General features: G+C 37.0%; 1 protein-coding gene across 3 annotated transcripts in view; it reads right to left on the bottom strand.

Annotated features, from left to right (window-relative positions):
* The window catches only part of BMPR1B (bone morphogenetic protein receptor type 1B), a 349,352-nt gene that overhangs the window by 11,495 nt on the left and 310,764 nt on the right, over positions 1 to 27,093 (bottom strand). For all 3 annotated transcript variants that reach the window (XM_075201541.1, XM_075201552.1, XM_075201561.1), the window contains 5 exons: positions 23,815 to 23,917; positions 22,208 to 22,310; positions 12,530 to 12,626; positions 10,937 to 11,075; positions 8,927 to 9,119 (listed from right to left, as the gene is read on the bottom strand). In XM_075201541.1, coding sequence (XP_075057642.1) covers positions 8,927 to 9,119; positions 10,937 to 11,075; positions 12,530 to 12,626; positions 22,208 to 22,310; positions 23,815 to 23,917 — 635 coding nt within the window. The remainder of the gene's footprint in view (positions 1 to 8,926; positions 9,120 to 10,936; positions 11,076 to 12,529; positions 12,627 to 22,207; positions 22,311 to 23,814; positions 23,918 to 27,093) is intronic.

A 27,093-nucleotide genomic window follows, 5' to 3' on the forward strand; every position in this document is an offset into this window, starting at 1 on the left:
ATATAATGATTGATATTACTAATCATTTGGGGGCCAGCAGTGCATAAACAAATATAACAATTACACATAATTTTGTAAGCAGTGAGATTTGCTTCTGAAAAAAGTGTTGTGAAATTATAACTATATTATGGTCTGTAGCCAATGTACATCTGTAGCCTTTGGAGATAGATTTACAAGCATACAATATACTGCTTTCTCCTTAAACATTTACTCAGTTTGGATTTTTTATTTTGCTCTATTTTGTTGTGGCGAAAGATCACATTACTCTGGTTGACATTTCTGAGTGCGTGAAACATAAGCTTGTCAAGATGAGTGATTATTCTCTAAGGTCAGAAGAATAATCCCTACTTTGTCCATATGTCCTATCATATACCACATATGGTTGTGCTCTGCATTAAACTCCCTGTCTACCTCTATGATTGCATAAAGCATGTGCTATCCCCAGCATATCGCATCAAGTGTGAAATGAATTACCAGGAAGATAGACTAGCTAATTTTAATGTGCATAATTTTTGAAACACTAGTCACTCATTAGTGGGTTGATAGCTATGCTAATTATCCTCAGTCTGATGTATATTCCTATATGTCTAAGTAACAATTATTTTTTTGTAGCTGATGGATGTAAACCTTGATGAAGATGTCCAAAGAAACATTAAAGATAAAATGGAAAGATCAAATATCAGTATATTCATTGTGAGAAAGGAAATCGGACATTGGAGAAGGGACACTCAGGAGCCAATCTTGCAGCAAAAACATTAACATCAACATTGAAAAGCTCCAAGTATAGCATTTATAAGGACATTAACCAGCAGACTTGCTAACACTACTCCAATATGTAAAATGACAATGTTCCTTCTATGTAAACTCACAGTGGTGACATTTATATTGTTGAATTTAACGAGCCATACAAACACTTTAGAAAAGGTTATATACAATGATAGGTTTTCTTGGGGCTAGCCCATATTCAGTGGAATAAGGATATCACATACTCACAGGAGCAAAAAGAAAGGAAAAATGAGGCTCTGAATCTAAAAAAGGAAGGTGAGGAACAGGTAGGGCAGGTGTAAACAGATACAATCGTATGGTGGCATTAATAGACTAATGCACCATGGCAGATTTCTGTGTACAAATAGACCTAATACAGAATAAAACCTAAAACTTTCAAGCACTCTTTAAATCTAAGAGGTACCCATCAATACAAGGGAAATGATATACGGTTATGTTATGCTAACTAAAGCTGTGTACACACTACAGAAATTTTGACCAACTTTTATGCAGAGCGATTTTACATGCGATCGATGATCCGATCGCTCGGTCCATGGACTGCATACACACTAGCCTTGTTTGGGACGATAAAGGGAAGAGCGGACGTCCCTTTAGCGACTTTTTACAGCCATGTTGTCGTGAGCAATGACTATAATTTCGTACTCACTGTTGTGGATCGGTCGGAAGTTTATACACACTACACAGCGGAAACGAGATTGGACCGAAAATATTAAACGGTACGACCAACCAAATGAGGCGATAATCGTCCATTTGGGCAGACTTTCGACCATCGTGTCACTGCACACACTGACCCGACTTTTGAACGAGCGGTCGTATGTCGGCTGTTTGAGCCGATTATTGGATGAAAACAGTGTAGTGTGTATCCAGCTTTACATCTGTTATACATTCTCACATTGTGTAGTCTGGTAAAGCCCACAATCATCACTCTCAAAGTGTGAAGAGGTACTAATCTGTGCATACTGAGGGCAAAGGAAATTGTTTTGATCATATTGACATTTTTAGTGTGAAATGTAAACAATACATCTCTTCCATGGCTCTTCTGTTAGATGCCTAAAAGGTGTTCAACTCCTCAATCTTACTCCCGCTGACCTGATAGTACTCCTACTTATGGAAGGGATGAATAAACTGGCTGGCAAACTGAAGATGCATTTTTGTAAAGTTGCTAAGTACCATATAGCCTGAAAACTTAAAAAAGAACAAAAAAGCTAACCATGTCAAGAGGTGATAAACTGCAAATAGTACATCACCTCTATGGAATATATAACTAGTCTGAGAAACAGTACCCAGTCTACGTTCACAGAATCTGGTCCTCTGCATACTTATTTCAATCACTTCCCTACCTGGTTCATCCTGAAAATGAAACTCCGCCTCCTCACCAATCCCTCCCCCACTCTACCCATCTTTCATACCCTCACAGAGGGTTTGTATAAAAAGAAAAATATCTGATTATAATCTATCTGTAAAGTACTTATTTATAAACATGAGCACAAAAATGCTGTCAGTTATTTGCTTCTTCGCATTTGTCCAGTATGTATCATGAGAATATCTATAATATGCACCAAGTCACATTGTAAATATAAACTAAAATAAAGAGATTTTAAAAAGAAATGAAAAAAGAGATCTATAGTAACAAGCATTACTGCTGAAAGCGCCCTTTATCCCAGTCATAGTATGTGGGATGGACTTTCCAAAGCATATGACAGTTGTGCACAAGCCAGAGATTTTGTGAGATGTAAGAAATGGAAAGGTAGTACAGTTCACTCACTTCTGAATCATATCAAGACATTTACTGTTATTTGCTCTTATTTTAAAATAGTCTTGTATTCACAGGCACAAATCTGAAAGAATCGATCAGGAAATGAAGGGAGATAAAAGCAAAAAGGAAGGAAAATGAAGGGAAGAAGAACATTAAAGAATGGATCATTCTTTTAGTACAGCATAGCCATGCACTGCTTACAATACTCCTCTCGCTTGCAGTAAGCAGTGACATTACATCTAAAGTGACAAGGCACATGGCTCTGCATTTAATAACTGATGATGGTTTTATAAAGCGCATCATGGTCTATTTGTCCGCTTATGGAACAGTGCCTCTTCGTAGGTAAGGATCATTAAGTCATCTTAATCAACAGAAGAATATTGGCTTGGTGTGGCTGCGACAATGTGCACAGGATAAGCAGACTGCGGTAGACGTTTAGAATGTATAAGTCTATTATTCATAGAATTAGTGGATTTTTATATGCATACGATTTCAGCATCCAAAGAACAGGTAGTTAAATGGACAGCCAATATGACTAGCAGTCAAGATAACAAGATCTCACATATTTTATTTTTAGTGTAAAACTCTGACTATATATTTATTTATTTAATTAAACTAAACAATATGACAATTCATTAGGGTCTTGAAAAATGGATAGGTAGAGAATACTAATTGAGGCACTTTCATATTTTAATTAGGTTACTTGTATATAACACAATGTAAAGAGAAGATAAAAAGTGCTAGTATAGTGCTCAGCTAAACAAGCCCTTACAGTGAATATTACTAAAAGGTAATAAAGGGAACAAAGGTCCTATTCCTAAGCAAGGGCTTTTTCAAGTATTCAGTAAATCATGGATATTGTTCTGCACATAATATTAGAGATGCTCAGGCTCGGTCCCTCGAGAACCGAATACACCCGAACTTAGGTGATCCGAGTACCGAGCCGCCTCCTGCCGCGCGCCTTCGGAATTGAAAACGAGACAAAACGTCATGACGTCGCCCGATCTCGCATCTTGCAAGTTTTGAATTCCTTTATAAGATCCAACATAGAGAGGGGTGGGAGGGAGGGAGGACCCCCAATTTTCTTTTCTTCCACTTCTGTGTGCCATTGTGTCCTAGATGTGCTAGGAACTGCCGTGTGTTTGTGTCATTGCTCTGTCGCTTACCATCCAGCCAGGTCACTGTGTGTATGAAATTATTATTGTGACCTGTGAGGTGGTCTAAATCGACTGCAAATGACTTGAAATTAGTAATATTGAGGTAAATAATAATGTAGGATAAAAAAAAAAAGAAAAATTATGTGATTTTACTATATTTTAGGTTTTTTTCTACAAAAATCCAAAACCAAAACCAAAACACGAAGCTAATCCAGATCCAAAACCAAAACCAGTTCACGTGGGGGTCAGTGAGCATCTCTAATTAATATAAGTAGAAATTTCCCTGGTTTTCCAAGACAAATAACCACAAGAGAACTATGCCACCCAGTGGCCAAATGACGAAATGTTAGTATATTTATTAGCCATTAAAAAGCCGTGACTTTTGAATTAACTTTCTCAGATAGACAAAAATGTATTTTACATATATATTCTATTTTATTATATTATTAAATAATTATTTCTCTTCAACCTCCAAAAATGACAAACAAAAAAAAGAAGATTTAACTCCTATTCAATTGTAAATGATAATATACAAAATACATCTCAATAGACAGAATGAATAATAATGTATTCTTAATATGATTTGCTTCAAGCGATTAATGCAAATAGTCACAACAAAAGTTGAACAAACAATTTGCCATGTTTAACTCATGACATAAGACAGCAAAGTTAATAAGCACTACAGCGTCAGACTTTGTGTGCCATGAAGCAAAGATTCATTTTTATTTCCCATCTGCCTTCTTCTTCTTTATGAGCTTTCAAGAGGCCGACACTAAATTAATCATAGAACCTGTCAACTCTACGTGAGATTCTGTCAGTCTGGAGGATCTAAACTCCATCTATTAAAATACCATTATTTATGCTACGAACGTGAAAGCCACAGCCATCTTCGACTGGCCCCTTTGTACGTTCCAAACATCACTAAGTACAGTTATGGTTCACATTTTGATTGCTTCCAGTTTCTAAATAATTGAAAGAGTACAGAAAGTCCGTAAATATCATTATTAAGTGAAATGCATACAGGATTTTCAACTATGTCATTGGTTCTAAAGCAAACTCTGGTTAGTGGGGATGGGATCTTGTGCAAGGGTGTTTTAAGATCCAATTCTAAATAATATTACCATATTCATCCCATTACAAATGGCTGTGTTTATCAGATTGAGTCAATGATGTATGTGAAAGTCATAGCTGAAAACAATCCCTTTAAGGGTGCTAACTGACTTTATGATTGGGTTTTGATAAATAAGAGGGTGAAAGTGGGTCCAAACTAGTATGTTGCCTAGTGCCCCATAGGTTCTTAATCCAGCTCTGCTGAAAGTTGAAAACAGTATATGCAAGGAAGCAGAGGAGGGGAGGTTTAATCAATATATTGGCAATTTCTAACAAAATCTAAAACACGCCACCTGTTACCAAACCTAATGCTGGACACACTAAATTCAGTATGTTTGTTTGACATGATTGTCAAATGACCAGACCTACAGTCAACATTCAGAAAAGGCCATATTAAACAATCTAGGTGCATGACAACCAACCACCTTGCATAGTGAACTTCCAGCTTCCTGAACCAGCCAATCAGACTCGGCGCTAACTGGTCAAATCCAAAGCAGGAAAATACTAAATATGGCCAAGATGATCCGCAATAGTGTGGTGATTTAGGATGCTTGACAATGTAAGTAACATTTTACCTGGCATGATGGAAAATTAGATTAATTGATGACATGATCGAATGATCAATGTGTGAGGTTCTTTGTCTACCTTTAAAGAGAAAGTAGTAGGAGTGTGTGTGGCCAATTTTCAATGCACTGTGATCATACTAGAAAAATATAATCTAGTCAGTTTTAGGCTGGGTACACATTACAGGGATTTCAGACGATTATCGGGCTAATAACCCAATAAATGATTGTTCGGCCCGATATTGCATTAGTGTGTATACACTGCAATGATAAATGTATCAAAGCACATCATATCGTTTCATTTGATTTTTAAACCAGAATAAAAATCTTCTTTAATGATGGAACAATGTCGCTCCAATCCGTCAGTGCGTATGCACTCACGGCCAGCAGTGTCCATAGATTCTACAGCAGATGGTTATGACAGATGAAGAGCACAGATCTGAAGGTAAATGATGCATAGTATATACACACACACACACACGAGTCAGCATGCTGATCGTGCCTTCTTTTATCAGTCATTGGTAAAATCGCTATAGGTAACAAACTGGGAGCAAATTTCTGTAATGTGTACCCAGGATAATGCATTTAGTCCTCCACTTGTGGGGCCAAATTGCTCACAGATCCATTTAAATTACAATGAGCCACCTGATTCTAGAGTCCATATGAACGCACTGTGTGTAACCAGCAATAGACAGGTTTATTAGTAAGTATACATATACTCCAACTTCTGTTATTATAAACATACCTGACTTCTTTTCACACTTAGATAGGACTTCTGCTTTTCACATTTCACTTTTTCAACTACAACTACCAGGTCTCAATTACTTAACTGGAGTCAAATACATTTTATATCAGCTTTCAACCCAGGTTATTGTAATTGGAAAATTAGTTTGAAAAGCAGAAACAGAGTTTCTATAAATTTTCGGAGGAGCTACTTTACGAGAGGTTACTAGATCGGTGGAATAGCTATATTCTAAGAGACGTGACAGAGGCTCATGTGGAAGATAAATTTAAGCATGCTTGGGATAGACATAAATCTGTCCTAAATGTGGAAAAAGCTAATGGTCATAGAGGGTCTGGGGTGATTGAATTAGAAGCAATAGTTCTGTGGTTGTCTCATGCGTTCTATTGAAGCACAAATTGTAGGCAATTATGGCACCAATAAAAAATAAGTTCAATATAACTGTTATTAACCATATGTATCACACAAATTAATATATATATATATATATCACACGATAAATGCCACAAAAATAAGGTGTGAGGCACCAACCATCACCTAATAGCCTCGCTCCCTGACATATAATATTTAGTGGTCCTGTATACCCTAGGGCTAATGTTATAAACATTATCTACTGATATCATCATCATCATCATTTATTTATAAAGCGCCACTGATTCCGCAGCGCTGTACAGAGAACTCATTCACATCAGTCCCTGCCCCATTGGAGCTTACAGTCTAAATTCCCTAACATACACACACATATGTGGGGGCATTTGACCTCCTTGTTAAAATAATCTTGTGGTGTGTTATATCACAACTCCTTATACGTGTAAAGATTTTTAAAATCTTGTACAAGTAACAACACACTTTTCCGTGCTGGAAATGACTATTCCACATTTACCACTAGGTGTTACCATTCCACTTTATCACACTGTCATATTTATAATATGACTCCTCGTATATTGAAAATTAAGTAAGTAGTCCATTAATGGTGCCAGGTGGCATTAATTACATCTTATGTGAAGGGAAATCATCTGAGAACCATGTACAGCTTTTATATCACATAAAGTGAAATGACCATAAAATATCTATTATCTTGTAAGTTCTACAGAATGCATGAACCCAAACATGAGGCTTAAAAATGAGATAAAATTCTGAGGAAAAAAACAAACATTTTAATATAGCTATAATCCTTGGCTCATCACTGAATGGCACAGTGAGTGCCACGGGTGTGCTTATACTATCAAACAGGGCTATTAAGGTCCTTAAATTAAAGATTAATTTGTGATTTACAGACCATCACCAGTGATAACTAGCAGCTTTATGCAAAGCAATTAAAACATTCACTTTGACAAGTGCTTTGTGTGAAATTATAGGGTAGAGAATATTGAAGAAAAGGGAAACCTTTCTAATTTCTCACTGGTAATAAACTATTGTTTTGTGAGGATTTAAACTGATGATGACAGATGGATTTAAAAGGCATTTTCTCACCCAGCTGCACATTAAAGTGAATGCAATATGTACACTCCCTGACCAGAGGACAGAAAAGAAATCATAGCTGCAACAAAATTGGATTAACAGGTGTTTATACTTTATAATATTTTATGTATGATGCATTTATTCCATATTTACAAGAAAGCAAAGCTCCATAAATAGCAATGCAGTATTTTATTGGTAAATATAGAGAATCCCTTTATCACATGGTTTCGTATTTTACTTATGTATTTTATTATTGTTATTTTTGCTAGTATGGCTACATTTACATTGTTTGCTTTGTTGTCTTTATTACATTCTGTAATATTATGAAACGTCTGACAGCGCAGGCATCAGATTTCATCAGTAAAAGGTTAACAACACATTTCACAATCAATTTGTTTGTCAAGTAAAACAATTTATGTGTAGACTAAGATTTATGAACTTCTGTGCTGCTTCTCTCAAGTATGCGGTTTTGTGCTATTACAAGCAGCTTGAATTAGATCAAATGGTTTTATGCTTTTCACCTTCAGTGCTTATATGCTGCTTGCATTAGGATCTTTACTATCAACAAATGGCTCAAATCTACACTACTAAGGACAAAAAAACATTGAAATGATATATGCATGCACCATAATGTATGACATGACATATATGTACATGTATCATTATATATTTATACACACCGTTGTCTGTAAACTAGGCTACATCCAGAGGTCTTACAAGTGACAATTCCTTGTATCTGGACAATATGACACTATTGTGTGCAGTAAAGTGGTTAATGAAAACTAGAGTATAAACTACATTCTCAGTGTCTACTAATCATGTAATTATAGAAATGTTCTCTACACTTGGACTAGTTTTCATATACAGTGGCTATGAAAAGTATTTTTATAGCCACGAGAATTTTTTACATAATATTTTCCTACATTATGGAATCAAAATGGATGTATTTGGGAATTATTACCACTGAAAACCCATAATATACTGTAATGGCAAATAAAAAAAAACACTCTATCTTGATCAAAGGTCAGATATCCAGCATAAATCCATGTTATTAACATGTTGTAAGAACATAGAGTATGAATACTTTTTATACCCACTATACCTGTATACATGACTGCTCTATTAAATTGCAAAAGTGCAGATGTGCAGCTAATTCTAGGGACCAACCTGACTTAAGTTGATGAAAGCCAGTTGGTGATGCTATGGTTTATTGCATCTTTGGGCTTTCCCTTAGTAAATAATACCCATACTGTTTGCTCAATGAAGCTTGCATTCAAAAAGGTAACTCATATGTTCTCTTGACATGCAATGTCTGCTTTGGAATTTGAATTCCTATATTGGCATAACTTACCTAATATGTTTTCATGTCTCATGAGCACAGTTTGATAAATTTCAGTCTCTCTGAACCAGCTGGCCTCTTCGGTGGTAAAGAAGACTTTAACGGCGACCTTCTCTCCCCGCCATTTGCCCATCCACACCTCCCCATACCGCCCTTTGCCAATCTGTTTCACCATTTGAATCTGCTTTGCTATTGTCCTTTGTACCTATGAATGAGACCAAAACCAACAACATATTAGTTACAAAAGAAAATGACCACCCACTATTAACGTGACTAATCCAGAATAAATAACAGGGGATAAAAAAAAAATCACTTGAGATTCATTATACTGCATGCAACATTTCTCCTTCCTCCCAAGAGTACCTCTAAATATTACTATGGTTCTGTACAGTTCTAAATCGTAAAACTAAATATGCTGTAATTTGAGGCAATATTGACAAAGGTTATTTTGCTAAGGAGCTCTTTGTTCATTTGCTGCCACCCACATGCACAGATTTACTTGACCAGAAATGTCAAGTAATTGAAATGTGAAAAAATGATTTAATAATTCATTTAAACTGACACTGCCCGGTTTGCTATGTTCATCTGCTTTGAATTAAGAATATGATTCTTTTACATGGAAACGTGTAAAAATCAATCTTTGTTTAACCTGTATGGTCTCAGTAAAGTATACTCCACAATGTTCATTGTAGCAAACACATAACTGTAAATATCAAATTGTATATTTTTAATCAAAGGTGGTCATATTAGGTCTTACCTGTTCAGGGAGACCCAGACATTAAGCTGATCCCTAATATATTGCCATATGCTGCCATTTGATATAGTGTACCACAATACACTGTATTATTATGAAACAAAATGTGAGTTTTGCACTATTACATTTATTCTAGTCATTCATTTCCAAAAGGTTGGTTAGTCTATGCATTCAATAACGACACGGTTTCTGTAGTTGCATGAAAAATATACACATATTATTAAGTTTAACTTGTCTTACAAAAATGTGTTAATCCAGCAGGTGGCCAAACAATTACCCCCCACAAAAGTGGCCAATTTCGCCTCACACAGCAAAAAAAAAGTCCCTCCTGACCCCAAAAATGGCAAATGGATAAATTCAATGGATCAATCACCCCTGTAATGTCTTCTACTAATTACACCTACAGATACCATCTATTGTAGGAAAGACATCCATATTTAATCTCTGTTAGTAAATTTTCCATTATTACCTCAGTAGGGAATTCCACAACTTAACCACCCTGACAGTAAAGGATCCCTTACTATGCTCATGGTGAAACCATCATTCCCAACTGATGACTAACTAGTGATCGCAATAAAATAGAATAACTAATAACAAAACATTTTGGAATAGAAATGGACATGTAGGGTTATAAAGAATACAAGATGTCTTATTCATAGTCAGATGTATTATAAGTCAATTAGTATCTAAAAAAGAGTTAGGGACAATCATACAGCTATTATACAGTTATAATTTCAGGTTATAATTAACATGCACATGAGAGGTTTAGATACTGCTATAGACCTTTGTTATTTATCTGTGTAATCCACACATTGTAAACCGTAGTGAGTAAGGATTTTATAATGAATAAATCTTATCATTATTGTATAAAATGATTATATTACTTTGTGCTGTAGAACAACATTTCAACTCATTGGCCAGCAATATACTGGCCATAAGGTCTTGTGCTTTATGTTACAGTTTTGGCTGGAATCCACAGTTATGGATCCTGTACTTGCCAATTGAAGTTAATTAGAGCAGAATTTAGAGAGTTTTGTTAAATATATGCAATTATATCTTACAGCATATAAAGACAACAATATAATTTACAAACAGCCCACCATTAATATCCGAAAAATTATTCATATTCTCTCCCAAAAGTATAACTGTGACTCTAAATTTAAAGCATCAAGATATTATTATCAAACTGCATGTGAAGTTAAGAATAAAGCAACTGCTGTAATTGAAATTATTTTGCAACAACATAAATTGTGCTACCCCTTGCTTACCAGCAGAGGGAGCCCAGAACCACTTCCAGAGCTCTGAGACTGTTCAATTAAATCTTTCAGCGATTCTCCAGGAGGGATATATGTCTCATCCTGCTCCAGCCCAATGCTATAACGAGGCCTGGCTTCTTGTCTTTTGTACCTGTATATACAGAAGATGCTTTTATGAAATTTAAATACTTCTCCTCAAACAAATATCAGCTTATAAAGCCTATAAATAAGAATATATGGTAAACATTGTATTTAACTTCCCAAAAAATAATTTTATTGTTCCATTTGTCTATGTTGAAAACAGGGACATATACAGGGACAAACCATTTATTAACAAATCTTTAAAACATAGGACTGCCTGGACAATCAGGGACAGTTGGTAACTATACATGTGAACAGTGTAGGACTATATGATTATCAGTACTTTTTGTGTTGCTGGTATACTTTCAAATTACTTTCTTTTGTACGCATTAGTCAGGCTGTCCTTTAAAAGTTTCTACTTGTCATTGAGTTTTACAATGTTACTACTATATGTAAAAACAATGATTATGGAATTTTCGGGATTGCATTTTTTTATTGCAGAGACTGGTTGAATTTGCTTTGCGATATGCCTATTGCCTTTGGTTTTTGATTGGGAAAGCTTATAGGTAGGCTTTAGTACTTGAAGTCTATTAATGATTGCTGTGTTCCAGCTGTCTATTATCCCTATTTCACTGATATACGGATTCTCAGATTACACAGCCATTCAGTAACTATGCAGGCCAGTAACATTGGGCAAATACATATAGCCTAATAGTAGACTCTGATCTGGTAACATACCACAGTGCAGAGCAGGGCTGCCACCAGAAATTGCGGGGCCCAGTACAAATGTAACAGGCAGGGTCCCCCTCCTACATTTGCCTCCCCTCGCCCCATTCTCTACAGTCAACCCCATCCCGGTTCCATCTAACCCCTACAGTAGTTTACTTACCTCTCTGCATCTTCGTGTTGTCTCCTTTCGGTTCCTCTCTATTGACAGAGCTGTGAAGTTATTAATTTCATCAGCGATACTGCAGGAAGCCTCTCTGCCTTGTTGCGGCTCTCTGTCCGGGATCCAGGCACCTGGGGGGCTGGGACTGGAGCAAATGGCGGCAGCTGTGGGGCCCTGACATCTTGGGAGTGGAGGCAGACATGCTGCCTAAGAGGGGACCTTCTGCTGCATCCTTAATTACACACAGAGGTCTCTCCCCACACCACCTCGCGCATCTCAGGAGCAGCTGCCTAGAAAATGCACCTGCTACCTCCCTTAGTTCATGGCAGACACCCCCTCCCCTAATAAATTTGTTTGGGAGCAAGGCTGGTGGGGCCCCACTCTACCATTGGGCCCCATACTCTGTACTCCCTGTAACCCCCTGATGGCGGCCCTGGTGCAGAAGATCAAAACCAACAGTTGAGCTGCAACCCTTATACATAGTTATGTCATTAGGATTGAGAAATTCTTCTACATGGCATATTTACATGGTACATGTGTGACAATATCTGCATGTCTGCACAAAGCATCACACACAGAACAAGAGTAACATGGATTATTAACCTATGGACATGGCTGTACTGTATTGTACTTACCTGAAGTAACAGAATATAAGAATCACTGCGAGGATAATGCTGCAGACAGTCACTGAGATCAGAAGAGCCATGTAATGGATACTGCCATCAACAAAATCTAAGGAAAGAAGTTAGGATACAGGGGTTAAAATTCTTTCAAGTACAGGTATAGGGCTCTACCTTTTCACAGGTCTGTTCTGGTTTTTTTTACCAATGGAAAACTGGGACACAGATGCAAGGTTTCCTCAAGCCACATAATACACCACACACTATTTTAGAGAACATTTTTTTAGAGGACAAAAATCCCTATAGATCTTGTGTCATCTCATACCTAACCTTAGAACACTATGGTTTGACAGGTGTACCACCCCAGTCACACTCTGCCCACCTGCCGCTGTCCTCAGAGCAGGCCAGGAAGCGTATTAAACAAGTATTACAGCTTTACTTTTCACAACTATTCTTGTCAATGTTTAAAGGTTTTTAAAAACAGGTTTTATTTTCTTTAAACATTTTGTATTTATTTTTGTTAACTTTTTTTTACTAGTGGAAAACTGAAAGCCCAATTTATAGGTTTTAGGTTCCAAGGTGCATGTGTGAGTTGGCTAGTTGTCTCAAATGTGCCTAAATCTACAGTGATTGGCCCCCAGTGAAGAGGTAAGTTAACCCTTACTGCTCTGGCTAGTAGAGCCCAGCTGCTTCGGCAATATCTTTCTTGATAAATTACTGAAATTGGTCATTTTTAATTGCTGGAAAAGGGGTATGTCCATGGAAAACAGTGCACATGAGAGCCCTAGACTCGGTGCCCCTAGATTATATAGATTATCAGTGGAACTGAAATTCAGTTGTACTACATTTGACAGATAAATAGAGGTACACAGAGGTTTTTAACAATGCAGCAAACCTTAAGTAAACAAAAGTGTAATGGTTAGTAAAAAAAAGACCTGAAGAAATTAGATATGGAATCATGTTTTGGTATCTGATCACTAATGCATTAACAAATAGCTGAATACATCTGCAGCACAAAAGGTAAATCATTTGTCTTTAAGATATCCCATCTTCCAGATGCTGGTAAGGATGGCAGCTGATAAGGCATGATACAGCTGTCTGCACTACAACTCCCATGATCCTTAGCAAGACTCTGACTGTAGTATGATAAAAGCTAGAGTGCATTAGGAAACCTTTTCCAGGATTATGGCATGTTAGGAATGCAAACATTCAAATGCAGCAGCCCCATTTAAAACTGAGCAAAAGAATGATAAGAGGTGTTTCATTAACAAACACAAAATGTTTATATATTAATGTAAACACTACAACGCAAAATGGTACACAATTAAAAGTGTATTTCCTCTAGGTGGAAAAAAAAAAACTTTGGCCAATGTCGTCTATAGAAAGTTAAACAAAAAAGTTGAACAAACAAAAGAGGAATTTAAATCAATTTGGGCCTTATAATATGCTAGGATTAAGGGATGCAGAGGGACAATTGAAGGTCAAATAAACAAATAACTTTAAAAATGTAATTTATATTATAAACTCTAATTGCTTTACACAGACTATTATTTATGATTGTATGTTGAAGGTGCCACATCATTCTAAAAATATTACAATGTGTTTCTTTTTAGTCACCTAGATTTTAAAGCTATCACATACAATGTTTTTTAATACATCAGTTTGGCCAAGGAAAGGAAAAGACCAAATTAATTTATCCTTTTCCCTATATTGTGTTAATTTCTAGGGATTTTTGCCATAATCTCAATATTAGAGGATGAAGATGTACTAAATATTCACTGGGTTTAGACGGTTTCTGAACGACTGTGTAGTTATGTGAAAGGCAAAGACAACAATTATTTGAAATAATGAATGGTGAAAACTTATGATCTAGAGATTAGCCGAATGTTCTAAACTGTTCACCTCATTCCACTACTAGACACGGGATATTGTACATTTCTCCGGCTGAATACGGCCTTCCATATGTTCCATACCACAGAGCAGAATGAAAGGACACTGTTATCCCAGCTCTATTTATAGACTATAGAACACAGCACAGAATGGCATTTATTTTCACCAATTGGCAGCAATATTTTCTTGATAAATCAAGTTGTCTGCGATAAGCAGCATTAGAAAACCAGCCCCATCGCCATTTCTTAAGAAATAAGCCGGTAAAAAAACATATTATGTGGTATATACTGTGATTCTAGTGTGCAATTCAATGAACTTTGCTGTTTTATATTGCCTAGAGTACAAGATGGAATAGCTGCCAGTCCTAACTATAAACTGCATCAGATTATTCCCTAATTAAGAATGCTAATTATATCTACAAGGAAAGCAGAGTAATCCCTATGGAAACATTCACTAGGTTCTGCAATCATGAGTCCTACTCCAGACCCACATAACCAGTCTCAATCTAACCTTGCCTGTGTCTAAAGATAAAGAGCGGTTCTGTACGAGGAACATACATAAGATGCAGCGTTGCCCTTGTCCTAAAAAGAGATTGTCAGGATCAACAATTTTTTTCAAAAGACACTGCACATTCATGCCATGGCTGAGCATGGAAAAATGAGAACTTCATCTTTATCGACTCATCCTGCAATGGCGCTATTATGTTACAGATTGACCAGAGTAATGAGACAAGAGGCTCCTTGGGGACCTCTTGGTTTACACTTATAAAGACGTGCTTTCTTGTTCTTTACTGTTCTTTTCTCCTTAACTCTTTAAATTTGTAGACTTAACCTACAACACGCATTTTAATAGCACGATTGGTGTTGCCTTTGGCTTTTAATTTCTACCATGTAGACAGGAGAGTCATATCTGAAGCTCTTTGAAAAGAGACACTGACAAGATGTCTATCAGAAAAACACAGAGGCCCATCAGTCATTTCTCGCTTGGGCTGCAGCTCTCTACCTGTGCTCTGGCTCTAAGTGTGTGATAGATGAAATGGAGAACCCTCTGGGGAGGCTGCCTTTCTTTCGGAGAAAAGAAGCGAAACAGGGGACTGAAAGCTTCATTTCATGGTTTACTAACAGTGTAGCTTTTTTTTTTTTTAATAGCGCCCACTTCTATGTGAAATGTGTGGTTTGTAACAGTTTAGGATGTCAGTTTGAATCAGCTTGATAGAGATTGCAGACAACTTAAACAAAATAGCTTCTTCACAAGACACGGGCAATTAAGACTTTAACAATTAATAATGTATAGGTCTCGCAGCTACTAGTTAAGCTGCTGATGAATGTATACTATACAAGTAATTAATTATTGAATATGCAACTTCAGAAAGATCCATAATTACATAAAACATGATCCGTAAATTGCCTAAACGCCTCTGTCGATTGCTTTGCTATTTGTGAAAATTAGTTTTGCCTCCTCTAAATTTAACAGAAAAAAAAAATATGTCTAATCAAATTTACAAGTGAAAATGTACTTTTTTAAAATGTAACTTAAGTAAAATGTAAGCTCTCCTGCCAGACCACCTTAAAATCCTCCATTATTAGGTACTGTTTTATAGCCACAAACATATTATTAGGTGTTAAACGTGCTGTGTGGACTCAGGCCTGATTTAAGAGACTAGAACAAAGATCTAACTATGGGGCCTCCAAACCCCTTTGCAACACATGATGGGTGACTTGCAACCATATACTAACAGAACACCATTATGCAGCCACAGATAAAAGCATTATGGGGGGTATTCAATTGTTGCTTTTAACGCGCTAAAACATAAAAAAAGAGCGCTCGAAAAATATTACAGTTTATACGGTAATATTGCACGTGAAAACAGTTAATACGGTAGTTTACTCGCAGAATTTCAGGGAGCTGCGAGCTGAAATTCTGCGAGTAATTACCATATTAACGGTAATATTTTTCGAGCGCTCGTTTTTTTTTGTTTTAACGCGTTAAAAGCAACAATTGAATACCCCCCTATGAATGTTTCTAACATGTTTAGAATTTAGGGAGATGGAGGTCTGTTAGGATAAATTTAGATCTTAAGTTAAATTTACTACTAAAATGTAGTCTTGGATTAAGGCATGGCTGGTGTTGGGTCTAAGTATGGGTTATGATTAAGGCTACTAAGTTAAAATTTGAGATTAGTATTTTGTTTTACGTTGACACAGAAGATTTTGGGTTATTTTAATCATTTGAAATATGAGATTTCTTTCTTTGAAACAAGGGCCCTTTGTCTGCAAAAAAGTCTATCTTATGGCTTCTACTAGAAAACCCTGTGGTAAGCCCTATTGCCTCAACAGTAGTACAGCTTGACATAGATTGATAATCAAGCGAATTTCCTGCAATCACAAAAATAAAAACCTTTTGGACAGCTGGTATTGATGAAGGATACAGCAATTAAAGAAGTGTGGAGGAGTAGGGTTAAATGTTGTAGACAATGGATAAACATGTTGTGAAGAGAGGGCTGTGTGGTAAAGGGTGGGATTATCTACTGAAGACAAGGATAATTCAGAGGCTTTCCTGAAGATGTGTGTTTCCAGGGAAGAGTAGGAGTTAGTCTCAGAATAAGCTCTGGAGGCAGGAGTTGGAGGTGGAAATAAGGGAGGACGTAAGTGCTGGTCTTGGCAGATAGGACAACACAATTGGTCATCCATACAGAGATTACAGCGCAGATGTAGGAATGCATAGAATTTTCAAGAGTAGAACATATGAGAACAGAACTGTAATTGTATCTTGGATGAAACATATAGTTATAAAAGTGCAGCAATAGCACATTATTTAGTAAGGAATACCAACCTGGCAGCCTAATACAAAATGGATAAAAGTAATTTCATTTTGGTTACTGAAGCACCAATTAGTTGAAGTTTAATAGTACAGGAGATGGGACATGATGAATGCAGTTTTAACACACTATTCTGCCATTATAAATACGGGTGGAAGCAGGAGATATTTTTGAGGAGGTGGTAACATGATTTTGTAAAATATGTAACTGAAGAATAGGATAGTATTAAATACATCATGACAACAGTTATAGTTATGGTAGAGTTTTATTGGAGATTTACATTATCAGATTACAATACGTTAAATCTACTTATAATTCATTAATTTGTTCCAAAAATATTTTGCTGAGAGCCCCTGCAAGAGCCATGTTGGGCGTGAGCTAAGATGAGAACTTCACTTTAGGTTTCATTTCACATGACGCTATTACATGCCCACCAGCAGTGGTGACTGGCTAGACACCACACTAACGATGCATGGACACAACATTTGGAGAAGAGGGGGGTTTGTAGGGAAAGGTTGTACATGAAGGATTTGTGTCTTGTTTCATCCTCATTCACCACATAAACTATGTATCTTCCTCATTGAAGCAGCACAGTGGCGTAGGGGTTAGCACTTCTGCCTTACAGCACTGGGTTCATGAGTTCAATTCCCGACCATGGCCTTATCTGTGTGGAGTTTGTATGTTCTCCCTGTGTTTGCGTGGGTTTCCTCCGGGTGCTGTGCTTTCCTCCCACACTCCAAAATCATACTGTTAGGTTAATTGGCTGCTAACAAATTGACCCTAGTCTGTCTGTCTGTGTGTGTGTGTTAGGGAATTTAGACTGTAAGCCCCAATGGGGCAGTGACTGATGTGAGTGAGTTCTCTGTACAGCGCTGCGGAATTAGTGGCGCTATATAAATAAATGGTGATGATGATTGGTATTTAGGTTCTGTTTTACTTATAGATTACTGTATTAATCCTCTCTTTTTTTTCTTCCCTTTGAAATGCCTGATCAATTAAACATAATACTTTCCTGCATAATGAAGCACTGAACAAGTACAATGGAAGTAAAACGGAATGATAAGGCTTTCAGGAGACAATAAATGGCAGAATCCAATATTTAGACCAGTGACCTATGTACTGTGTATGTATAAAATATATCTACTCAATAGTAATTCCTCAGACTATTTTGGTGCCCATTTAGCATCTAGTCAACCTAAGAGCCAGACATCATGGCACCACTGCTGCCAGTTATGCTGAGGGACTTTATCGCTATTTATTTCCCCTCCCCCCTCACAAATATATTACAAGAATTCATTATTGTTAGGATATCCGGTAATGTTTTGTTATGGTGAATATATATTACAGATTTGTAGTGAAAGAAATTAATATATTTTAAAGTGGTGTATTGATTATCAGATATATCTGCATTTCCAATAATGGTATCTAGTAATGTTTGTGCTTCTAATGAAGACCATCAATAATTCTGTATTGTAAGTCATGACCTTGAGAAGCACTATTTCAAAGGAATAGTTTATACAGTACCAGCATCTATTGTCAATGTAAGATGTCAATAAAGCTTTTTTATTTTTTTAGTAGTTCTTTGGGGTTTTTGATCAATTTAATGTGTGTTTCCTATCAACATTATCAGGTATTATTATTATAAGTACTGAATTATTTTTAATAAAATGAACCACCTCTCTTTTTCTTACTTTGCTAATATCTTCCAAGAATTCAGTATCATTCATTTTGTAATGTAACCTTGCAGTAAAGGTTAATTATGTCTTACCTGCATCTATGACATAGCTCTAACCTTAGCTTCTCCTACATGTTGCCCCTAGTCACAAGTAGTCAAGCAGGTAAAACTTGTTCAGATGTTGAACACAGCAAAAGCCCCACATCATGTGAACATCTTTAATGTAGTTTCTTCCATATGCATTTTATTAATGCTCATGAATGGGGTTTTGTAGAAGCCTACATAAGTATTTTAATAGATACTTCTGAATATTAACCATTTCATTATAATGCAGGGAACTGCCAAAATCAATGAACTGAAATAAATTATATTTGATTAAAGATATATGGATTATTACCTAGATTTCCTTTTACGCTGCTGTGTTTAGGAATGAACTTTACCTGCTCTATAGACCCATATTTAATCAAATACTACAGAAGTATTGTTGCACAATAGTCCCTTACTCAATGCACCTTGTCATGGTTGGCTTTAGAAAATATCCATTGCGGTTCGCATCCAATCCCCACTGGAGGCAATGTAGTTATAGATGGTGTGCCTAGACTTCCAAAGGATCATGTCTAGTGATTTACAAAGTGCCTAAAATCCCTCCATTCCCCCTTTCCCTGAAATATCAAACACTTTCCTTAAAGCTAGTGGAGCCACAGAAACTTATACAGAATATGTCCTCAAGACCGGCATTTGTCCGAGTGGACCAATAGGAAGCTGCAAGCTCTCTGTTTGCGACTTACCATTGGTCAGTGCATCACACCTACAGACCTTGCACACATAACAATGATTGAACATATAGTGACACCTCTGCTGCTTATTGTATTTTTGAAAAAAAAGGTCAAGAGAGGAGCATAAAGCACAGCCCCCCCCCCCCCATAAGATGACCCTACACCTACTTGACCAGAACTTTTGGGGATCTCTCATGATAACAACTATATTCCTGGCCTTTGTTATAGTGTCTCTAGCTGAGCCCTTAGAACGAATTCCCCTTTCATATATTTTCCTTCGCTATTTTGAACAGATTCAGTTTTTACAGATGTATCATCATCAACATTTATTTATATAGCACCAGCAAATTCTGTAGCACTCTACAATTGGGGACAAACACACTAATATACAATATTGGGCAATATGGACAAAGAGGTAAGAGGGCCCTGCTCACAAGCTTACAATGTAAGGGACAATGGGAGTTTGATACATGAGGTTTAGTCTACATATTGCATTTCGGTCCAACTAGATTGCAAAGGTAAAAGTAATTCATATGCTATATGATCCAGTCACACAGCAATGTTGGTCAGGGGGTCAGAGGGTTGTTGTCTTGAGGGAATTGTGCAAAGGGTCGTAAAAGGATAACCTAGGGAGGATAAGAGGGTGGTTGAGGAATATTATAAGCTTGTCAGAAGAGGTTAGTTTTCAGAGAACACTTGAAGGTTTGTAGACCAGAGGAAATTCTTATTGTGCGAGGGAGAAAATTCTATAGAGTGGGTGCAGCTCAAAAAAAGTCCTGTAACCGGAAATGGGAGAAAGTGATGAGAGTGGATGAGAAATGCAGGTCTTGTGCAGAATGGAGGTGTTGAGTTGGGAGATATTTTGAGACAAGGAGATGTATGTTGGTGCAGCTTTGTTGATGGTCTTGTAGGTTAGTACAGTGGCGGAACTACCATTGGTAGTGCAGGTGCAGTGCACTGGGGTGCATGGAGATAATGGGGCACACTGAATGGCAGATGCAGAGGGTGGAGGGCCCCGGTTCCCTCCTCCCCGCATCGGGGCCTACAGTTTGCTAGTTCTGCCTCTGGGTTAGTAGAATTAATTTATATTGAATTCGGTATAAAAACAGGCAACCAATGTAGAGACTGAAAGAGTGGCTCAGCAGAGGAAGAACGATTTGCAAGGAAAATCAATCTAGCTTCTGCGTGCAAAATAGACTGAAGGGGCTCAAGTCTGCTTTGGGGACGACCAGTAAGGAGGGAATTACAATATCAATGCGGGAAATGATGAGCCCATGAATTAGAGTTCTTGCAGTATCTTGGGTAAGGTATATGCATATTCTGGAAATGTTTTTTAAATGTATGCAACATGATTTAAATATAGAGGCGATGTTGGGAACAAAGGATAGTTCTGAGTCAAGGATCACATCTAGGCAGCGAGCTAGCGGGGTGGGATTTATGGTCATGTTGTCAACAGAAATAGAAATGTCAGGTAGGTATCTTCTCTTGGTGGGTGGGAATATTATTAATATAATTTATCACTATATTCATGTTAAGTGTACTTTCTTTTAATTGAATTTCCAATCGCATCAATGTCAAAAGGGCCTTATTTTATTATTTTTACTTTCCCTCTTACCCAACTCCCACCTGATACTAAGCTGCCAGTCAAGTTGATTTATAATGATGAATGATAAATCTTTCAACAAAATAATCCAGCCTTGGATTATGATCTGTCAAATTTAGGTATTGAATTAACACTTAGGGCTAGATTTACTAAGCAGCGGGTTCCAAAAAGTAGGGATGTTGCCTATAGCAACCAATCAGATTCTAGCTTTCATTTATTTAGTACTTTCTACAAAATGACAGCTAGAATCTGATTGGTTGCTATAGGCAACATCTCCACTTTTTCAAACCCGCAGCTTAGTAAATCTAGCCCTTAGTTGTAGTATTCCCTCTCTCTTATTTATAGCTAAATGATTGTTGTCTCAGTTTGCTAAATTTAAATCAAAAGGACAATTTCACAACAATTTACCAACGTATATGTCAATCTGATAACCCAGCCAATGGAGTAGTAGTAGTAGTAGTAGTAGTACGTAGTACAGGATATTAAAACATGATTTTCTATTAACTGGTCTAGTACACTGTACACAAGTGAAGGACAAATGCAATTTTTGCCCAGTTAGCTCTAAAATTACATAATTAGCCACCAAAATTATAGTGGGCACCAACAGCGTAATGTAGTTGAAGGAAGATGCAAAATAGAGACAGTTTAGGCAATTTTATCTCAAAATAAATTACATAAATACCTTTGAAATTACCTGTTTAAAGTTATTAATTAAGTGACATATCAGGATTTTAATATGTTCCCGAAAATTCCTATAAAATAAAACAAAATCTCAAATTGACCATGCAAACCACCACCTATCAATAACTGCCTAAACAAATGCCTTCCACTCCCCACAAAACAATAGTATTTACTGGTAAACTGCACTGAAGGATATGTGATAGAAACAGTGGATTTAACATTGAAAGGGATATGAGTCCAGCAATGTTACCTTTATTTTTAAGTGGCGGCAAGGTGGGATGAAGATGACGGTTACAGTAGTCTTCATCTGTACAGCATTCAATGGATCGTCTTTGATGTGGAATAGGTGTATCCTAGAACATAAATATATCCATGGTGAAAAAATATAGATACATTGTAAAGATAATGTTTGTTGGATTGTACTAAAGACTTCAAGCTTTATGAAACCACACAATGAGCCCCTTGTTGACAATGGCACTTAGTTTGACATTTGCACCATTAAGATTCCAATTTAGCTGGTATTTCACTGGGAGAACAATAAAAGTAAGACCCTGTGCCATTTATGTATCCATGGTAACAAGAGAAACATTATTATTTTTCAACAAAAGGAATGATTTAATCTCAGGCACATATATGAGATAATGTCACTCCTATTGTGAAATTAAAGGATATTTGAATTCAAGGAGTTTTGAGGCTGTTTGATATGTCAATAAACACCATATATGTATATATTTTGCATATACATATATAGTACACAAGTGATACTAACATATGTACTACATATCTACTACATATGTACTACATATGTATAAACTCCTATAACTAATGTCTGTATGAACGGTCAATTCTTATTTCATCACAATACTCCCGTATTCAACAAGGGACGTTTCTTCAGATCCGCTTGAAGTATGGCTGTTTTACCTGGGTTTTTTTAAAAAAAAAATGCCCAATACATTTATTTTGCTGCCTTAATGAACCAGGCCCATCATTTTTTGCTAAATTTGCTTAGTGGCTATTACTAAGAGTAGGCATTATATCCTATTTTCTATGGAAAACCCTATAATTTAAAACCTACAATATTGTATTCATATAGCAGACAGGGCAAACCAGACAGAACTCTGTACTGTTATTTTTTCCTGTCATATAACCATTGTTCTTAAGAACCCCCAGCGCAGGAACTGAGTAAGAGCTTACAAGCTATCAGCATTCCTCCCATGACCACACATGGACAATCACTCCCTAATAAAAGCCATCTGGGAAATAAAGGATGATCCAACTCAGGGTGTGGGAAATGACACAAAGGGAGCAATCTTAGCATATTCTATCATTCACTGAATTAATAACCACACTGAAGAACAATAAGGTCAAAAGTGCACATGATTCTTATTATCAAATATGAATTGGACGCCTAAAATGAATGCATTCCAGAGCATGTCAAGAACACAGATGTCTTTATTATCTCCTGCAATGATTAACTTCTTTTATGCTACTGGAAAGAAACGTGTTGCTTGTTCCTGGTCCTACTAGCAGCAAAGACTTAAATCACAGCTTCTAGATCTCATCTTTGTGCGAAATCCGTTCAGTCACTATCATGTGCAGCTGTGCGACAGAATGCCTCTGTCATCCGATCACTTATGTTACAAACAGGGATCATATAGAAAGCAGCTTTTATCTTTAAGTACTAAAGGAAACAAAGTCTACTTACTAATAATAAAACACTGTAGACTGCCATTTTGGCTGCAGGGTGTCAGGTTACTGAAGTATTACGGGTGGCCAGACAATGCCATTTGCAACACTTCTTGGAGGGAATATTTTCACATGAACAGTGGTGATCATTGTATACAGTCATCAACTTACTCTGCATTGAAAGTCAGAGCCTTCTAATCCTAAACAGCCAGAGGTGATCACAGGAAGTCCAGATTCATCTTCTTCTATAATTGTGAAGCAGTAGCCATCCGTCCTGCAGATAGCCAAATACATTTATATACCTCAAAGTACGATGCTTTAATCACAATCGACAGTCAGCATAATATCACTCTCTGCACACCTCATCATTAGCACATTCAGTTACAGAAACATGGAAATATTTGGATTGTTGTAAGTCAGTGGTGGGGGGGCCCTTAGTCATACATTACCGCTGTGTAGACACAGTTTGTTACCAGCTTCAAATGTTCATGTAGTCCAAAGAGTGTTTTTTAATCAATTTCTGACTGGACAAGCTGGTGAGAAGATGTTATAATCTAGTCATTAAATAGGCTGCTACATAGACTGTGTGAATGCACTGCGCTCACATCAGTGCCACATCGGAGTCACTAGGGAGTGGGGGAAAGAGAGGTAATTACTTAGGAGGGTCACACACAAACTTTTAAAGGGCCACAAACAGTCCCTGTTCCCCAAAAAAATGCTTTATTGTATCATTTGTATATTTTATTTTCATTAAAAGCAACTTGAGGGAGGGGGGGTGCTTTCTTTATGGTGGAGGGGGGTGCTTCTTGCTAAGTGAAATATTAAATAACCCCAGATGATTTATTGATTGTGATGCCAAGCAAACTTTCTGCCACTGTCCAAGGTAATTTGTCCCACTGAAGTTACAGTACTCTCCTGTTGTTCTCTATAGATGTCCAATATACCATCATATATAATAACTGATAAACTGTGAAACGGGTTACAGAGATGCAGAATTATACTATATCAATAAATGATCATCAAATGCATATAATACATAAAAAATAACAGCTTTTTATAAATCGTGAGGAAAACTACATAGTATATAGCCTGTAAGACTAAAAATAACAACAAAAATATAAATAAATAATAAAATAAAAAATAAAATATCTCGGTGAACATAATATTGATATATTACTATGCTTAATCTTAATGGCGCCTGGCACACGTTCTGGTACATCACACTTCTTTTCCCACTGAAAATGGCATCTGTGCCGCAAAAATCAGGACCATTGTCTAGATTGTGATATATATAATTGGGAATACACATAGTTGAAGTACCCCTTAGAAATACATAGCATCCATAATGTTGAAACAGAAGACTGGAAAATCTACATGACATGAAGTCTTGTCATTGCACCGAAGCTACCCCTATGGTCTCTTTTGGCCTTTAAACACATTGCCGCTTTAAAGTTAGCTGTCAAAGTCAGCAAATATCCCCCCCTGGGGGTACATTTATAAAGCTGCGGGTCTAAAAAGGGAAGATGTTGCCTATAGCAACCAATCAGATTCTGGCTGTCATTTTGTAGAATGTACTACATAAATAACTAAAATCTGATTGGTTGCTATAGGCAACATCTTCACTTTCAAACCCGCAGCTTGATAAATTTACCCCCTGAAGTCTAAATTCTTGGGAATCCATATTCCAGAAACTAGCAAAATCATTTATTGTCCTTGAAGGAGTGGAGCACATATACTAGGTATAGGCAGCTGATATGGCACAGTGTATCATGGTGTACATTCGAGTACTCATTGGTGGTTTGTCAGCCAGAAGTGTCAATCACAGTTGTTGCACCTATAATCAGCGAGACTAACTATCCACTCTCTCATCTGCTAGTACACAATGTACATATGGCTGCTTAAAAACTGGACTTCCAACTTGGAAATTATTTTCCTAGTTTTCTCCTCCCCCTAGCCAAAGGCTTAAGGGCAGATGTTTTTCCCGGGGCCCCTCCATTTCTCTCACACATGTCTATTTACTATGAAATAACAGTAGGGTTACTTTTGCATCACAGCTTATCTCAGCAATAGAAAAACACCTAGCACCATGATTTATCAATAAAATGTCGCGGTGGCAGCTGAGCAAAATTTAGATGCCATCGCGATACTGGCCGGGAGCAGTACAGCTTCATTTTCCGCTTTTTCCAGCCAGTCACTGGGGATTTGCGCATGCCACCAGTCTTGCCGGTTCACATATGCCTGGAACTGAAATGGTTTAAAAATAGATTAAAAATATCATTATATTTGTTTTTTTAAATCATTTCCAATTGAATTTTTTTTTTATTTAATTAATAAGGCACTTCTTCATTGATTATGTCCCAAAGGATTGTGGTGGTGTTACACCTACAATCCTTTTTAAATGGTCTAAGCATGGAGAAGCTTTTGAAGTTGAAACCTGATAAATATTTTGGCCGTTAGGGGTTGCGGCCAATTAAAGCACTGCTGTCCCCAGTCATGACCCTTTGATAGATAGGGAGAAGTCTTATCTCCTGCAAAAGGACTTTTCACCAATTGGTAAACATAACTCACAATATTTTCCTAGGTGGTAGTGCAGCTTTAATTAAATATGGCACAAACTGCAACAGTGCATTTCAGCTGTGAAATGAGAGGCAGCAATTGCTTCCTTTGACAGGGACTGATCTGAGTTTCCGTCTGTGACATTTTCTGATTTGTTGGAATGAGGTTAGAGAAACACAAGGGGGTATATTTACTAAACTGCGAGTTTGATGTTGCCTATAGCAACCAATCAGATTCTAGCTGGCATTTTGTAGAAAGCAATAGATAAATGATAAATAGAATCTGATTGTTTGCTATAGGCAACACCTCCACTTTTGCAAACCCGCAGTTTAGTAAATTTAGATGTCAAATCAGCTACTCTGCAGGCCTTTAGGTGCTCTTAATATTGTAAAGAGTTTTTTAAGATGTATTTTACTAGAATCAGAGCACTAGTATGCCATCATGTTCTGTGTATCCCTGTGTCCCCTGTCTGAAGTGGGGAGGGATAAAACTACTGGTGAGATCCCCTATAGGGGGCATGTTTAACTAAGAACAATGGTAGAATGTGAATTGTAAGTTTCAGTGACGCTAGATTTCCCTAATCAACATTTACCGCTCAAGCCTCTTGCTCATTGTGGAAATACAATTTCAGAACTGTATGGTGTTAAGAGAGTTAATATTCTGCTGTAGGAGCTGTAATATACATAGTTATCTACTAGTATAAAAATGTTAATGTTAATTTGGCAACACATGCATTTCCCATTGAAGTGGCAGAGACAGATTACACCTGTGGTGAAGAAAACTTTACAAAACAGCCTTGAAATAACCAGTAGGTCTACAATGCCGTTCTGGGCCTTGAAATGCTGAGCATATTGAGAGATGTAATTCAGCTCAACGGGCAGTATCGAAGGACTG

The sequence above is a fragment of the Mixophyes fleayi genome, chromosome 1 (genome assembly GCF_038048845.1).
Source record: "Mixophyes fleayi isolate aMixFle1 chromosome 1, aMixFle1.hap1, whole genome shotgun sequence".
Classification (NCBI taxonomy): Eukaryota; Metazoa; Chordata; class Amphibia; order Anura; family Limnodynastidae; genus Mixophyes; species Mixophyes fleayi.